General features: G+C 39.8%; 1 protein-coding gene across 1 annotated transcript in view; it reads right to left on the reverse strand.

The window, feature by feature from the left end:
* Positions 1 to 17432, reverse strand: part of SLIT3 (slit guidance ligand 3) — a 526008-nt gene that overhangs the window by 42846 nt on the left and 465730 nt on the right. Inside the window, exons 27-28 of the mRNA XM_086621882.1 lie at positions 16160 to 16257; positions 9232 to 9371 (exon numbers count right to left, since the gene is read on the reverse strand). Coding sequence (XP_086478008.1) covers positions 9232 to 9371; positions 16160 to 16257 — 238 coding nt within the window. The remainder of the gene's footprint in view (positions 1 to 9231; positions 9372 to 16159; positions 16258 to 17432) is intronic.

Genomic DNA, 17432 nt, shown 5'->3' on the forward strand with positions numbered 1-17432 from the left:
TCCTCGTTTTTTTTGGAGTGACACAGGGCTGCTTCTCTGTGCAGCAATTAAAGGTCTAGTCCAAATTTCTCATTGGATAGCTATGTGAACCTAAAAACAAACTGGACATTAATCTTAGGCCAACTTCTAGCAGCACTGATTCTTTTTGTTGAAGACATTTGATCATGCTAAAACAACAGAAAACTTCAGTGTAATGCTCTCCCAAACGCAGAAAACAATCTAACCTCCTCATTTTCCTCTCTCCTATGTATACTCAAATCAGAGCTCCAATTTGTGTATACAAGGGTTTCCAAAGTGCTGATATAAAAGACAAGAAAATGACAATATATTTCTTTTCTAATGAGTTAAGCATTTTTTTTATCCCAAATCCCGTTTTTTTGTTTCATCAAGGCACGTTCACTCTGTTTCACCAAAGCCGAAGAGATCAACACGCAATGCACCTCGACAAAGGCAGGTTAAGACTATGTCAGATTTACAAGGGAAAACCACTTATGCCATCAGATTTTACTTTTCATTGTAGCCAGAGGAATTAGGTGAATAGTGTTCTGTGGTCTGTAGAACTGAGGTATGACATGAAGTGGATACTTTTACACAGATAGGCACATCCTCAGCTGCGTGGGTGCTGCATTTCAAATTTTTAAGGCTAGGAGAAGGAAGCATTAAACAGATGAGGGAAGCAGTCTGATCTGCCACAAAAAATGCAACTTTCAGATTAGAACCAAGTGTACTGACAGGTGGAACACTAACAGGTGGATCATCTATTGCTGCTGTCTCATGGATATTTAAAAAAAAAAATAGAGAAAAAAAATCCCAAAACAACACAAAGGGTATTTTGCCCCTTTGAAGCTACTTCCCTTGTCCCCTTCACCAGCATTGCTCATTGCTTTTCAAAAACAAAACACAGCGGAAGATTTTTTTTGTCTCATGCAACTTTTTCCTGCTCTTAATTTTTCGGCAAAATCATGAATTTCATGGGGCTTTCCACATTCACTTTTCACAGGGCTCACTGCTTATGAAGACCTGCCAAGAAACATGCTTAGGCTTTTCTGTAGCCTTCCACACGTCTCAGAACGAAGCCAAAACAACAATAGAGCAATAAAGATTACTTTTACACAGTTTAATAATCATCTTTCTTTTTTTCTGTTCTGTGCTATCATGAGAGCTATTTATTTCACGCCACATTAGACTTTTAAAACCAGGATCCAAGTTACACTATTTCTCCTTAATTGGCAAAAGAGAGATTGGATGCAGTAATAGTATTTTACTTACTTATCTGCAAGTAAAACTGCAGTTCTGAAAAGACAATCTAGACCATTGATTCGCAAGGAATGACTCAGATGATTTTTCTTTTGGTTCATATGTCAGCGGGTGATACTTTGTTCCCTCATTCAGAGTATTCATGAAATAACTGATAAAGCAGCATAGAAAATATTCTCATCCTTATTGTGAGAGAAGCTTTTGTAGGGCGTGCAAGACCAAAAGCGAAAACGCTCTCAAGAATTTCACAATATTACTTGAGAAAAGGAAAGTGCTTACAGTGAAGAAAGGATGAAAAACGCCTGGCCTTTATCCACAGTGCAAACTTTTACAGGCTGCACAGGGAGAAGATATATATTTGAGTGGTTAAATAGTATGTTGCAACTTTCTGAACTTTGCCAGGTAAGTCTGAATGGAACTCTTCTCTTTGCTACTAATAGAAAAACCATACTGTTTTCCTCATAAGAGATTCCTCATTTTATATCTAATAACTTGTATCAGAAGAAAGGTTTTTTCTATCTTGTTTTTCCCTTCTCTCTTCTCAGTTATTAAAAAGAAGTCAGTGCCAATTGGAAATTTCTGGAGAACACAGAACCTAAAAATGGTTGGATGGAATGGACATAGGATGTTCCTCCAGGAAAATAATTCAGTTAGGAATGTTGTTGATATTTGATGAAAAAGATTTGAGGCTCATCTTAGAAAATAAAGAAAAAAAACCCAGAATTTTTTACTTCCAAACTGCTTCAACTTGCAATGAAGAAAAGAGAAACTCTGAAAATCCTTCAGTAGCAAATGCACTCGGCTGCTGTGTTAGATACCAAAACATAAAAGGAATTAACCTGAAATGCACTGTAGCAGAATTCTCTTGCTTGACAAACACTGCCCACCAAACTTGGTAGACAAAAGAACTATAAGTTACTTTATTCTTTTTATTCTGTGTCAATGCTTTAAAAACACATTATCTGAGTTTTCACATATCAGGTTTTGGCCTATTAAATGGGAACCTGAAGTTGGACTCCACATGGAGATTCCCAAAGTGGGTTGTTTTTCAGAATTAAGGAGCAATTATCTCTAATCTTAAGGTTAAGCAAAGGGAAAACTGATTAAACAGCAAGATCTGGGTAGAGAAATGATGATCTTTTCATTATCTCTGAATCTGGAACAAGGAGCATGTTCCAGTTCTATGCACTGCCAAAGTATGAAAAATCCTATTCAACATCGCAAATGCCTCAACGACACAGTATGTAAAACATTAACTAAATCAGACAATTTCCAGTGCTCTTACAAGGTGGTAACCTGCATACAGCACTATCCCTCAGAGCCACTATGCCTAGAAGAGATCCTAATTTTGCTGGACTCCCTACATTTTTGAGCCATATTACTTCATACGAATGTTTTCCAATTATATGATTTGTCTGGGATCTATTAGGGATCCATTCAGTTATTCACACAATCTAGTGCATCCAGTCACATCTGAGGTGCCACACATTTTCTGAGACATCCTTTCAGGGCTGGTAGATAGGACACTGGACACATCGTAGACTCATGCCATCTGAATGGGGGATGGGGTGCAGGGGTTGCCATTCGTTCACAATGCTTTGTCTCTGCCACTCCTTCCTCCTCACGCTGTTCCCCTGCTCCAGTGTGTGCTCCCTCCCATGGGACATAGTCCTTCATGAACTTCTCCAATGGAGGTCCTACCCACAGGCTGCAGTTCTTCAAGAACTGCTCTAGCATGGGTCCTTTCCATGGGATACAGTTCTTCAGGAACAGACTGAAGTGACACAGCTCCTTCCAGAAAACCTACTCCTATGTGGCTTCCTCTCCATGTGCTGCAGCTCCTGCCAGGAGCCTGCTCCTTGCATGGGCTCTCCATGGACTGCAGCTTCTTTAAGGGTATATCCACCTGCTCTGGCATGGGGTCTTCCACAGGCTGCAGCATGGATATCTGCTCTGACGTGGTCCTTCCTGGGCTGCAGGGGGACAACCTGCTTCCCTGTGGTCTTTTCCATGGGCTGCAGGAAATTTCTGCTCCAGCACCTGGAGTACCTCTTCCCCTTTCCTTCTTCACTGACCTTGGCATTTGCATAGCCGCTTCTCTCACATTTTTTCATCAGAGTTGCTGATGGGCTCACCTTTGAGCAGTGGCAGGTCTGACAGGGGAGCAGCTCCTGATCTCTTCTCACAGAAGCCACCTCTACAGCTCCCCTCCTCCCCTGCTACCAAAACGTTGCCATGTAAACCCAAGGCAGTCTTTGAACCACTAGAGGTCTCTGAAGAATAGTTAATATGCAGAAAGATTTACTCATTTCCTTCCGGCAGTTCTAACATGGCCATCACTGTGGTGTCGGAGCACTGAACACACTGACTGTCCACAGGTGGCCTCTGCTCCTCCCAGCTTTATTAACTATGCCACACGCACCACCTGCTAGCAAGCAGGTAAGTAACGGGCTTGTGGTTAACTTCTAATCCTCTGATGTATTTCTTCACAGATTGGATTTAATGAATCATGAATCCCATCTGAGGATGATATTCGCTCCACTCGCCCTTTAAGATAGTAGCAGCTGAGATTCCATTTTCTTAAAGATATACTGTGGTCTTGGTGAACAAAGAGAAATTCTGCAGCATATATGGTTCCCCAAACACGACACATTACATTTTACAAATGGGAATGTGACCAGAGGAAATCCTGGAGCTGAGAGCTTCAACATGACAGGACACCCATACTGAGACTAAACACAGGCTGCAGCACTGCCGGTTACTGTGCTATTTCCTTCTTCAGTCCCAGGACAATGAGATAAGACAGTCCAATCTGATAGCAATGGCATGTGGTTCTCCCTTAATAAAACAGGGCTGGAAATAGGTTTAGGCTCTTGCACAAAGCTAAAAACTTCCAGCTCGTCCAGCACTTCTCATTCATAGTGACACAAGTGGAAAATGTGGGTGTCTTTTTATTTTCTACACAGAAAGCAAATGCGCTTCACATTTGGCAAGCAACTAAAACTGAGAAACTTCCATGTAAGGCAGAACTCCTTCAAATAAAAGGAAGAAAATACACCAAACTTTGACCACAACTCTCTCTGTTTGTCTCAAGGAAATTATGGCTAAAGTTCCAAAATTTTAAAAGAGGCTGATAGTTAAGTACTTGTTTAAGCCTTCAGTGTTTATTAGGCTTGTGGAACCACAAGGCTGAACCATGCTACCTAAAACCTTCCTGTTCCTATATCAAAATAGGTTAAAAATGTGGTTAAAACCTCCCAAGGGGGAAAAAACAACGCACAGTGCCATGATCCACTTCAGCTTCATTCAGCTGTCACTGGTGTCCATCTCAGGGATTGTTGCAAATCAGCCTCACCACGGTTAGCGGTGGGAAATGGGCTGGAGAGCTCCAGCAAAGAGTGTCAGCCACAAGCCACCACACAATTTCTTTCTTCCAGAGTTGTTTGGCTTGACTAAGTGCCTGGCTTTGGCCATGTAACATTACCACAATCAGATACACCAGAAAAAGGGACCATAATCACTAACAGCGAATAGTGTTCTGTCTAAAAGTAGCGTAACTGAAAAAATCTCAGATATCATCTACCACAGGACACCACACAGTCCCCTAAGGTAAAATAGATCTTAGCCTTCTCTTCCAAACACATAAAACCAGAAATAGTTTCTAGCTTTTCTTTTTTTTTTTAGATTTTTTTTTTCTCTGTGATACAAACAGCTTGCAGCTTTTTCCCAGGGAAAGAAACTATTTTAAAACATTTAATCCTCCTCTCTCCCCACCACAGGATGCCATGGATTTCAGAAAAGACCTATTTTCAGTAGTAGAAGCCACTAATTTTTTTGTTTAGGTTTCAGAACAAAGAGGTGTGGCTGTTTGCTGAGACTTCTCAGAATCCTTAGCTAAAACTTAAATACTTCTTACGTGTAAGCTCTACATGTTTCTGCTTCTGGCTAAAATCAAATAGATAAGAGGAGGGAAAAGTCATAGCAAACAAAAAAACCTAAATAAACTAGCAAGTAAAGCATAAAACCATTCAAAGTACATAATACATGTTTGGTACAGTCCATTTTGCCCTTTATATATATTTGGACGCCTCTTCAAGGGAGAGCACAGAAGACAGTGAGACTGAGGAGAGGCTCTCTTTTTGGAGGTATGAAATCCTGTATTTGGATCTAGAACTATAAGCAAAACAGTGATGGCTCTCAAGAAGGTCTATGACAGTAGTGAATAGAAAAAAAGAATGGAAGGCAAAAATTGTAGGAAGAGGAGGAAAGCCTGCAAAACTGCAAGGAGGAGTTGTCATCCATCAAGGGGTCCACCAGGTTGTAAACCGGCCCACAGACTGCTCAGGCTTTAGAGCTGGCTGGACTTTGGGTCCATGACTATCCTGGAGGAAATAGATGTTTAGAATTTAGCTTCAGGATTAAAATAATCAGTTGGAGAGAGGAAAAATAAGACATCAGCTGACAATAAAAGGCATCAGGACTCTGCTACACAGCATGAGTATTGGCTCAGTTATGTAAATACAGGCAATAAATATTGAAAATATTGACTCTAGAGAATGGTGAGGAAACCTGGTGATGCAGTAAGGGCCTGAATCGTTGTTATGGCAGTCAGCTATCTGCCTACTCTGCCTCTCAGTGTTGTCATCTTCAGCTTATGTTTACCTGTTTCATAGAATCCATTTTTATTTGTGCATTTTTTAAAAGTCATTAGATGAAAAGGAACTGGAAAGGAGGTTACTGTGTGAGTGTGGGTTGTTTTTTGGTGTGGGTTGTTTTTTTTTTCTTTTAAATGAAAGTGAAATGGGGCTGGAGTGTGGGAAATTCCTTCCCTCATCAGTCACTTAACAAACTGGCCATTTTTCATCTACTTTGACTGGGGGAAAAGACTGTCAAAGAATTTTAAAGGAAAACACAGCAAAAAGTTATTAATTGAAGAAAGATCTTTGGCTTTCGTTATTGCAACCAAATGAAAGCAAAATTTATGCACCATTATTTGGGATACTGTTTCCTAAAAAGGCTATAACAAGTAAAACTAGACAGACAGAAGATAAAGAAGGAAAATACTAAGGTATGGAAAAAACCAAACCCTGGATACTGCAACTCTGTCAACAGTCAACATTTCCAACACATGCATTTTTAATTTGCATTTCATTTAGGAACATAAGATATACTATTAGGATTTAACCATTAGTCAACTAAACTAAGGAGGATCCTAGACATTTCTTAGAGAACACCACACATACATGCTCTTGGATCTTCTCACTCCTTGTATTACAACATACATTTGTTTTGTACATGCAGTGTTTACTGTAACATCATCGCAGTCTCACTGGTATTACGGCACCCGAGATTGCAAGAGTGATGAGGAATTCAGACTACCTACTTCACAGCACTACCAGAGCCTGCCTGCCTCTACAGCTGAGAAAAGAAGGAATCTGCAATAGCTGAGCTGGGCATCTATAACCAACAGCCTGCATATTACTCAATACTTCACAGATTATCAGTACAGAAACATCTAGTTTGATCTCCAAGGTAACATAGACCACTCTCAAATTAACTTGTGTTTTAACTACAGCATCTGCTGAGAAATCCAGTTTGTACCTAGAACCAACAACTCTTGTATAATTATATTGATAAAAATATATGGTTTTCTCTCGGAAATGTTAACATTCATGTTCTTGGCATATTCAGCATGATATTAAAGTCATCTGCACCCACCTTTTTTTTTATTATAGGTACTGCCATAGTAGCTTCAGATATTGTTTCAGTGTAAAAAGGTTTATTTAAAGAGAATATACACAGAGATGCCCTTCTTTGACAGAAGACTTCTGTCAAACTCTTTGGTCAGTAGAGCCCTCTCTTTTCAGGTCAGGCACAAAAATCCTTTCAAAGTGCTTCTTCATGACTTGTTTGTGTGCTTCCATGGCATTTCCTTAGCTGCTGTTCATTCAATCAAGCTATTTCAGATTATGTCCAATTTCTTGTGTTTGGATTCAACTCTTAGAGGACCCTCAAAACCACGGCTCAGATTTGCTTGGCTTGTATGTAACTTTTGTTTGGCTGATGGCTTCAGTTCTTCCAGCCATTCCATGCTGTTCCCTGCCTTTTGGCTCCGAGAGGGCCAGGTGTACCTCTGAGGGATCTTCCAGGTCAGCCAGCTGCACTGCAGTGAGCCCTTCCAGGTGACTGATCAGGTTTGATGAAATGTCCTCTTCCCAAAATGGAGGTAAAGCAGGTTAAGGCAATTCTTTTATCACAGTTCACTAAACTCTTCCAATTTTTAAGCAACATGAACTATTGTAACCCTTCAGATTTCTAATTTAGGCAACGCTCTTATTTTTGCAACATTTTCCCGGTTATGATTCATGTTATCTTTTCCAGAAGTATTTCCTGCTCTCTTCAAAAATTCAGTTTGCTTCAACTGCAGTCAAAGCTATTGCCTGCACTGTGATAGCAAATGCTTATTGTGTGGTATATACAATTGTGTGTATCCTACACTGCAAGACTTGGGTCTAGTACCAGACAAACTCCTGCTAATAAGCATAAGCACAGCACAGACAATATGCAGGTTAAAAAAAGAAAAAGCTAGAAGTTGATTAAAAATATTTCAAAACCGATTCTGAAGTATCATATCATCTGAGTTGTCTGGCCCCTATCCAGACCGGCATTTGAGAAGAAATCCCAATCTAGTTTTTTCCTACCTTTTTTGTATGCAAAAAGCAAGATAATCTGCAATATGCCTCTGAAAGGAAAGAGTATTTGCATATATACTGGATTCAGTTCCCTACTAGATATGTCTTTTCTTGGCTGGGCAAATATATTTCCTCTTGTAAATGTAAAGACTCTGCCTCCTTGTATAGAGTTTTGTTTGAAACCACCCAAGAACAGCTCACATAAATAGTGCATAAGTAAGCACAATGGGCTCAACATACTATAAGCAAAACTCTTTACTCTGCTAAGCTGAAGTTTTTCAGTTTTTGGCAGAAAGATCATTTTAGAACTCCAATAAATGTACATTCAAGTCATAAGGCTTTTCTCAGCTAAAGATTTACATGGACCTCCTTTGTATCAGCCACAAAAGTATTTTAAGAGTCTGGAAATTCTAGAAGCTTTCCTCCTGCCTTACTCAGCCGCTCAAGCTTGATCCTCATTAAATCCCCTGACATGTAATATATTCCAGTGTACAAAAAGCCCTTCATTACTTCTCCATGCTTAGAAGGTAATAAACCCATTTCAAAAGATGGAAGTAGGAACTATTGCAGGTGTTTCCTTACCACTCCATGCTGAGCCAGGAAGGTCATGCTAATGCAGTTTGAATGAGTCAACAGTATGCTCCAGTAACGACTTGAGAAAAAGCATTTTTGGATTCCAGTTAGGAGGGTTTCTGCTCTTGCAGAATGTTTAGGAAGGAATTTATCTGAAACACAGGATGGGTGCTGGAGATGCTAATCCCATTTCTAACTCAGTTACCAACTTCTGTCACCATGGACTCAGCAGGTGACTGCACATCTGCTGAGCTAGGCTAACTGCCATGGGTGCGCTCTGACGACTACAACTGAGCCTGCAGTTTCTTACAGCCTTTGCTTCTCCACTTGTGAAATAGTGACAATGAATTTAAACAGCACGTTGTCAGGTTCATTTTATCTAATAAATGCAGAACTCTTGAGATTTCAGGTGAAAGCCATGCCTCAATAGCTATTTTCCTACTATAATTTAAACAGGAACTATTTTTATTTTCCAAGATGCAGAAGAGATGTATATCAGATTCAGCTCAGTCCTGGGAATGTTTCTGAAATATGTTTGCAGAATGCGCGTACAGAAGTCCAAATTTCTCTGACACCTAAGGTTGCTTTAAAATGGGACTAGATTCTTGACTAATTATGCACTCATGGACAAAGTAAATGTGCATTTGGACCCTTCCTTTCAGGCACTGCTCATGGATTCCTGCTATTCTTTGGTGTGGCCCTTTCTTACCTGTGTAATTAGGTAGGCAGAGACAGGCATAGTTGTTGATCCCATCCACACATGTAGAGTTATTCTCGCAGTCATTATCTTCACAATCATCTGGGTTTATTTCACATCTCTCCCCCTCATACCCAAGGACACAAGAACAGCTTTGGAGAAAGAAAAAAAATAAGAAAAGTTAGTATGGATCTGAAGGGGCAGGGGGTTTGAGGTATAAAACTGAAATTAAAACATATAAAAGTGAGTTGCTAGAGCCAAATTCATTGCTGTTGTGAAGTACAGAGCACTTTAACCCTATGTGTTTGGTGAAGGATGCAGTCTGATGGTTCATGGGGTCATGCAATTATCTACATGAGACATAAAAGCATCAGCAGGAGACAGCCTCTGTTGTGCTTCCCTTTGCTTTCTTTGATGATAACCCTGGGCCTGAATTGAAGCACGCAACTCCAGGGCATGAGGGTAAACACTCATCACAATATTCAAATCCTTGGCTTCTCTGTTAGTGACATTGTGAGTATGTGGCATCTTGCCTACTGAGGACTGCACAATCATAGGGCAACTCAGCAGCTTTTAGATAGCTTGCTCTCTTTGGAGAACAATGGCTTGAATTGAGTTTACAGACATGAGCATTTTCTTCTCATGACCACTTCGTCACTCGTCCAAACAAGAAATGTTTGGGAATGATTGCTTCTACAAGTGCAGTAAGGTTTCAGTACTTCTACAGCTCCTCCAACATCTATTTGTAGAAGAGCTGATGATGTCTAGATAATTCAACTACAACACAAACAATGGCAGAGCTAGGAAGCTAGGAATGGTTCTGTGAGAATGTGGACACTACTGAAAAACAGTTGCACTAAATATTTTATCTCATAAGACTGTGATATATGGTCCCTAGAGGGAGTGTAAGAAACTAAGTGGTTGAAGAACAACTTCAATTTTTTTCAGTCTCAGTTTCGTCTCTAGATCTAGAAGTTATGGTTGCTAAGAGAACCTTTATATTTTAAACTAGCTGTAAGCGATGAAGAGGTGGAGGTCACAGTTTCCTAAAAGAGACTCTAAAAACACGTGTTAAGTGCTCCAGTCATTTCAGTGGCTTCTAAGAAGCCAGCAACACTTGAAGTGCCAGTATTGCTGTTCACCAGTCACAGAAAGTGTGTGTGTGGAAGGGAAGTTGTGTTGTTTTGAGTTCCAGTCCAAACTACACACTCACTCAGCTGTTCATTTCCTTTCCCATGCAAGTTCTGGTGGCAGAAAAGGAAATGAACAAATGTAGAGCACTACTGATTGATGAGGATGAAAAACAGAAAGCACCAGAGCAGTCACACTAATTGCCATCCACTGCCTCCTGAAACCAGGAGAATTTCCGATGCAGACACAGCTGCAGGGCACTTTTTTTCAGGTCAGACGAACAAAGCAGACACAGGGTGGTTATCCTGCTATGTGGGTGTCATGAGGTTGAGATGGGGAATGCCCTGGACAAATAGGAGATCTTCAGAATCTGTGAAGAAAACTGCAGCACTTTTGGGCTGGTTGCTCTCAGCATGACATTTGCTTCTCTTGCTGCTGTGTGCCACAGGCTGAGCAGAGTGCAGCGACTCCCAAGGGAGGGATGGTACCAAGCTCTATATCCACCTCCAGTAGGTCCTAGGTTGGATCCTGAGAATAAGGTTATATTCTTCATGACATGGACAAACTCAGAAACTAAGGGAATAGCAAAGAGGAAGAAAAAAAGGTAGGGAATGTGTCTTGAGTCACCACAACAGTCAGATCTTCTAGATGGGTACAGAACAAGCATATAGATCACATGCTAACCATCATCTTCATTTGGTTTTGCAGGGACCATTCACAGGTCATAAGAGTTAGAAAACCTTCATGAATAACCAAAACCAAACTGCTCAAATAAATCCAATTTAGGACACAATAAATCAATAAGATATATTTTCTTTTCCTGTCTCAAGCTCATTATTGCTAATAAAATATGTCCTCTTGCTGACCCTGCAATGATCCGGAGGATCACAGGAGGCAGATAAGAAAGAAGAGCTGGTACCCATCTTTTGTGGCAATGTCAGGGAGAGGGTTAAAGACATCTCATTAAATACAGTGGCACATTCATCGTGTCTCTCTTTTCGATTACAAAACCCCATTTTCAGGGGTTTATAACTCAGCCATAAAAATATGCTCCAGGCTGCAACTTGGCATCCAAGGTCCCAGTTTGGGAGTACAAATTTTTCTCTCCATTTAAAGAAAAGCAACAAGAGTAGCTTTGTGCTAGTTATTTTTATGTGAATATAACACCATTTTCCTTCCACAAAAGGACTGAGACAGCTTGGATGCATGCAATTAAAAATGACATTATTAAATACTATCACAGTAATGGTTCGACTCAGCAGTTACCATTAGTAACAATACATATGGGATTGTTAACACACAATTGCTCAGTATTAGGACACATTCCATACTGAAGGATATGTCAGCATAATTGATGACGTTTGGCTACCGGTACCTATGTATTATAGGGAGTCTTTACATTATTGTTTATCTATGATTTTTTATTTTGATTTGCATTCAAACGTGCCAAGGTTGAGGACCAAAATTAAAAGATAAAACATAAAATTTGAGACCTGGCTTGAACCATATGTTGAAAGAGTTGCAGTTTGGGACTGTTGGTATGTATTTTCCCAGAAAAAGCTCAGGAAAAAGAAAAGAAGTTTGCAGAGTGACTGGAAGGTCATCAAACTTAGGTTCCAGCTGACCGAGAGAGAAAATTAATTCCAGAGACAATGATGAAAACTTTGTACTGACTAAATAGAATAGCAGTATGAGATAGCATTCCATTTGGAACTCGGAAACAATGGAGCCATGCAGGAAAGAAATATTTTCTAAGATGTTGTGATTGCATAAAGGTCCAAACTCCTTATTTTTCCAGCTTAGGGATTTTCTGTTGTGTTGTGCTTTCTTAAAAATGAAAAACTAAATAAAACTCCAAACTGTCATTATTCTCATGAAAGCGCAAGGGAACTTAGAACTTAATGACAACATTTTTGGAGTAAACTTTTGGAGCTGAAGTATACTGACAATTTTGTAAATTTACTATATTCAAAATTATTTATTTTTTTCCAAACTCTAATGAAACAGTTTAGCACCTGTTCATTAACACAGGCATACATACAGTGTATCATGTTTCAAAAAATCAGCTTTTAAATAGAGATAGTAAATTCTTTCAGGAATATTACAGTTTCTTGGTAAAGGAGCTTTTTATATCTACATCCCAGTGGTGTAGCCTGTAAGCCTGGAAGTGCAATGTTTTTCCTTGAACTAGGTAGAATTAACACCAGGGAGTTAATGAGTTCCAGGATTTTGCATTTATGAGGGAACTTAAAGTTTCTGGAAAGTGCTAAAGAAAATGCTCTGGAAAATGGAGGGGGTTTTATATAGAGAACATTTAAAATAATCCAGAGGCTTTATTTCCCAACACTGTAGGTTATCAAAGATCAGCTGGTTGCCTGTGGCTAACTGAAGCAGAGCTGACAGCTCTGCCTCCTTTGTCAGTGTCTCAGTTACAGGCATGCTAAATGACTAGGACATGTCTGATTGACTATCTTATTTTATCAGTCCCAAGAAGCACCTTTTTGGGCAACCTTTTGTCAAAGACATAATAGATTAGATTAGATTAGAATGAGCAATTCAAAGGGAGGAAGAACTTAATGTTTCTAAGCCCCTGAGCCACAAAACGCTGCTTAACTATTCTTTAATACAGAAGTTGTCCCTAACTAAAAAAAAGAGAATGTGAAAATTACTCAGAATTCAAAAAAGTGCAAGAATAAAAGATGCCAAGAAGGACTGAAGAACTCCAGCTGAACCTTTGCCCTTCGGCTGCCCCACCAGGACCTGCTATTACAACAAATCTGAGCAGCTCAACCCCCTGCTGCTGCGAGCCCTTGTGGGTATCAGGCACAGCGGGCGAGTCAGGCTGGAATCTCAGTCATAACTATGAATTTCCTGTCTTTGCCTGGGGAACATCACCACCTTAGCATTATTTAAAAGGTACTTTTCTTGTCTAAGGCAGAAACTTGAGAGTTAAACTGCTTGGCATTTCATAGGGAGAGAGCTTTGGCTTAAGTTTCCTTTTTACAAGAGTAAAGATTTGACAAGTTTGGCAGCAGGGCTTGTGTATGAATATATTTCCCTAGGGAAGAGAATATACAGAAGATATGATTTCTTTTACAGGCCACACAACACAGAAACCCAAGGAGGCTTCTCATGAAAATGTTTTTGACGTCCACCTCCTCACAGCATATAATCTAAGGCAACGTTTTCCCATCTTGATGAACACAATTTATATGCACGTAACTGGCTGCTGCCATCCACTGTAGAGGAGATCTCCCACTAAAAGAACCCAAACCAACCAAATTCAATATCAAAATGTTTCTTTATCTTCCCCTTCGCTGACTGTTCAATCCCCACACCACATTTCTCTAAGACATGCTAAATCCACGCTCCTGTTCTCCAGAGCAGCTGGGGCTATGGACTGACAGAAATAAAAACATGGAGAGAAAATAGAGCAATGCATAAGCTGAACATTCAATTTTATGAAGCAAGATTTGGTTAAGATATGGTTTTATGTGTCTTTTATTAGATCAACTGAAACTATATAAAAAACTATACAAGCAAAAATCTTCCCTAAAAAGCCTCAAATGTTGTTAAACAACAAAACCACCCTTGCAGTTTTGTAAAGGGTCTCAAAAACTATGTTTTTGAGCAAAGCCTCTGAAATTGTAAAATTTTTCGTGAGAAAAATTCAGAAGTAGATTTCATTTCAGGTCATTCAAAACTTTTTACTTTCTACCATAGAACAAAACTGAAATGCTAAAGAAAAATCCAATCCAAAACATAAGCTGAAGCCTTTCATTTCAGTAGTATGGATATTATAAAATGTTTTACTAGTACATTTTTAATGTCAGCTAGATTTTTGAAAAATTAGTACTGAGTGACAATAAACAGATGTTCAAATATGGTACAATTTTGCTTTGGTACCAGCTGGGAAAAGCTATCTCAACAGCATTACATGAGGGTGACCAGAAGGGAACCCAAACCCAAGACCATCAGATCTTTATTTCTCTCAAGCAGAACCTGAACCTGAACTTTTACTCCAAAAATTGCTGAGCCTGCTAAAATCTGAATTGAGAAGAGGTGTATCAGATCAGAAGTGTTGAGTAGTGGTTTCAGAAAAATCTAGGGGGTCCTGTCAAGCTGCATGACCATTTGCATGTACTATGATCTGCAGAGCCTCCTCATCCTCTGCCACCACCATGCTCTGGCATGACCCTACAGATGCATCTGTACCCAGGAGATGTGCTCTTCTGCTCCGCTCAGGGCCTTGCCACAGGTGCTCAAGCTGAGCTCTAAACTGCCCCTCATAAACACATGGTCATGTGTTTTACTTCTGTTCTCCCATATTGCTCTATGTAACAGACCCTGACAGCATCCCTTCATCTCCATCAACCTTTGTAATACTTTCCATTGTTCACTTTCTAATAGACTTTTCCATTGTAATACTATCAGTGTCCTTCTGTGTCCAGCATGTGCGGGATCTGTCTCTGTAAGGGGGAAATTCTTGAGGCTGGGCAGGCACAGAGACAGAAAGAAGCTTTGGGGCATTTCTTCCGTTTTCTGCTTCCCCACTCATCCCTCCCACAGGACACAATAGAAGCTTTTCTGTGCCTCATTCCCACAGGAGGGATTTGGGGAGTCAAAAAGAAACCATAATGTTTTGCTGAAATATAAAAGGCATCCCTCCACTGGTAGGGAAACAGAAGTGGAGTGCTAACTACACCTAAAGTCCTGGCAGTCACCCAAACTTTCACCCAGTCCTTTCTATTTTGAAAAAAATCCTGTTTTCTGACATAATAAGATAGGGCTTTGCTGACTTAGTTAACAAACAGTTAACCTCAGTTGGAATAGTCTTAATCACAGCTGAAGCCAAACTGGAATCAAACTGAAAAAATGTACTGGTTCGACTCCCTGCTTACACCATTTATAAACCTTGCAATTCAGCGTCTCCCTCCAGCTGTCACTGACAGGAAGCTATATATATATATATATACACACACACACATATATGAGAAGATAAAGCAACAGCCTCAGTAATGTATAAAAGCTTTTAGAAGTGAGGCTTTCACATATGCAAATGAAACAGCAGCATGGTGTACTTTTGTACATATTTTGTGCAAGAAATAGTATAAATACTGAGGACTAAATCTATGAAAATTTCAGCAACTCTTTTCTAAAGAAAAAATTCTATCAACTTTAATGACAAGTAGTGGCCAAAGCCTCAAACTTGCATTTTCTTAATTGTAAAGTAGTGCCCGTAGCAGCACAAATCTCCCAGTTACCTCACAAAAATTTCTGGGCTTCTGCTGGAGTATCTCCACCTATGCTACATCTTTCTCATATGGGAAAACTGAAATCTGTAATGTCCAGCTGTAAAGGTCATTCTCTTTCACGCACAATGCTCAAGATGTGGCAATCTCTCCATGTTTTTTAATCGCTTCTTTAAAGTCTGTTTGTCTGTAAGATCCATCAGTACGAAAACATTTTGCATCTGGTTGTCAAGCAGCAGATGCCTACTTTACAAATACAAAAAAGGGTATATGTGAGTTTGAAATGCCCCAAGGAAAATTAGCACACAGATAACACAATGTAGATCAGGGAAACCGCTCAACATAGCTCTTAAGAGTGTACTCCATTATGGGAAAATAAGGAGGTCTGTTTTAGAGGAAACACCATGCCACCAGTAAAAATGGATTGATTTTTTTTGTATGGCAAATAGAAGTGTCACATGCAGCATCTTTTATAAAGTAGCCATTGTAGTTCATCAATGCAAAGTAGAAACATATTTAATTTTATCATCTCATTTTAAAGAACTTTGTGTTACTACCTGAATCCATCCTTATTTGCCTCGGTGAGGTGGCAGGTCCCTCCATTCTGACATGGATTTTGAATGCAAGAATTAATGGGCACACTGCAGTCTCGACCCTATGTGAGAAAATTCAAAAGAAACAAGGTTAGTAAGACTCCTGTCCTCTGAATCAATGTCTCTTGCTCCCTCATTACGTGCGACACCATTTACAGGAGGTCTGTGGTCCTCAGACTCATCAGATCACCTAATGCTCTTTATGGATGGTCAGATATATTCCTCAGTTAAGCGAGAATTTGGGCAGGGCAACTGTTCTGACCAATGGGACTGGTGGGTATCTTGGTATCATTTCAGTTTCAAGATTTCAGTTAACTCTTTCATTTGACTGTTTAAGGAAATGGATGGTTTCACCACTACTCTAACACACTTTAATCTCTAATGTCAGTTACAATGAAAAGAATTAAGCACGACCCAAGGTAAGCAGAAGGCCACACACAGTCAGCACAAGGCCATGTAGAGTCAGCACTCATTCAACTGCATTTACCAAGCGCTCCGTTAAACACTGCAACGGTACATCATATTCACTACTACACATTGTCAAAATCTAAAGGGGAATATCCATGTGTATCATGGGAGCTGAGTTTGAATTTCTATACAGAACACACCGAATGCTGAGATACCAATGTTGAATCAGTTCCCTTCTTAAAGATTGCCCTAAAATACACATCCAACTAAACTTCACTAGCTTGAACAACCTCCACTGTTACCAACTGACTTCTTACTGTCTCTTCAAGGCATAGACATATTTCTCTGATCATTACACTCTGCTGATTAGAACAAGCTATTTGTAAAATTGGCAAATACATCAAAGAGTTTGGTCTTGCTTTTCAGTTACTCACACAGTAGGGTGGAATAAAGACACCAGAAACCCTCAATACTCAAGGGATCTGTGCAGCCACAAGAAGTTCAAGAGACCTCTCTGCTCTTCCTACCAAAGATCCTGTTAGCAGTGGCCTTCTGCCAGCTCATCTACTGGAAAGCTGATACATGACAGCAATCAAGATGCGAAAAATATCTCAGGAAATACACTAATTCACTCAACGTTGCTGGGTTTTTTGCCTTGGTTTAAAAACCAGTATTTACGTTCTACTTTACAGGAATAACAATGGCATATCTATTTCTAAGTCTCTAAACAAAGAGGGCAGATGCCAGCTCATGACATCAGTTCGTAACACCTGTAACTTTTGTATATTAGTATTGAACACTACCTTACCACTGCCAACTTTCCTTGCTG

Source organism: Tauraco erythrolophus, chromosome 16 (assembly GCF_009769465.1).
Source record: "Tauraco erythrolophus isolate bTauEry1 chromosome 16, bTauEry1.pri, whole genome shotgun sequence".
Classification (NCBI taxonomy): domain Eukaryota; kingdom Metazoa; phylum Chordata; class Aves; order Musophagiformes; family Musophagidae; genus Tauraco; species Tauraco erythrolophus.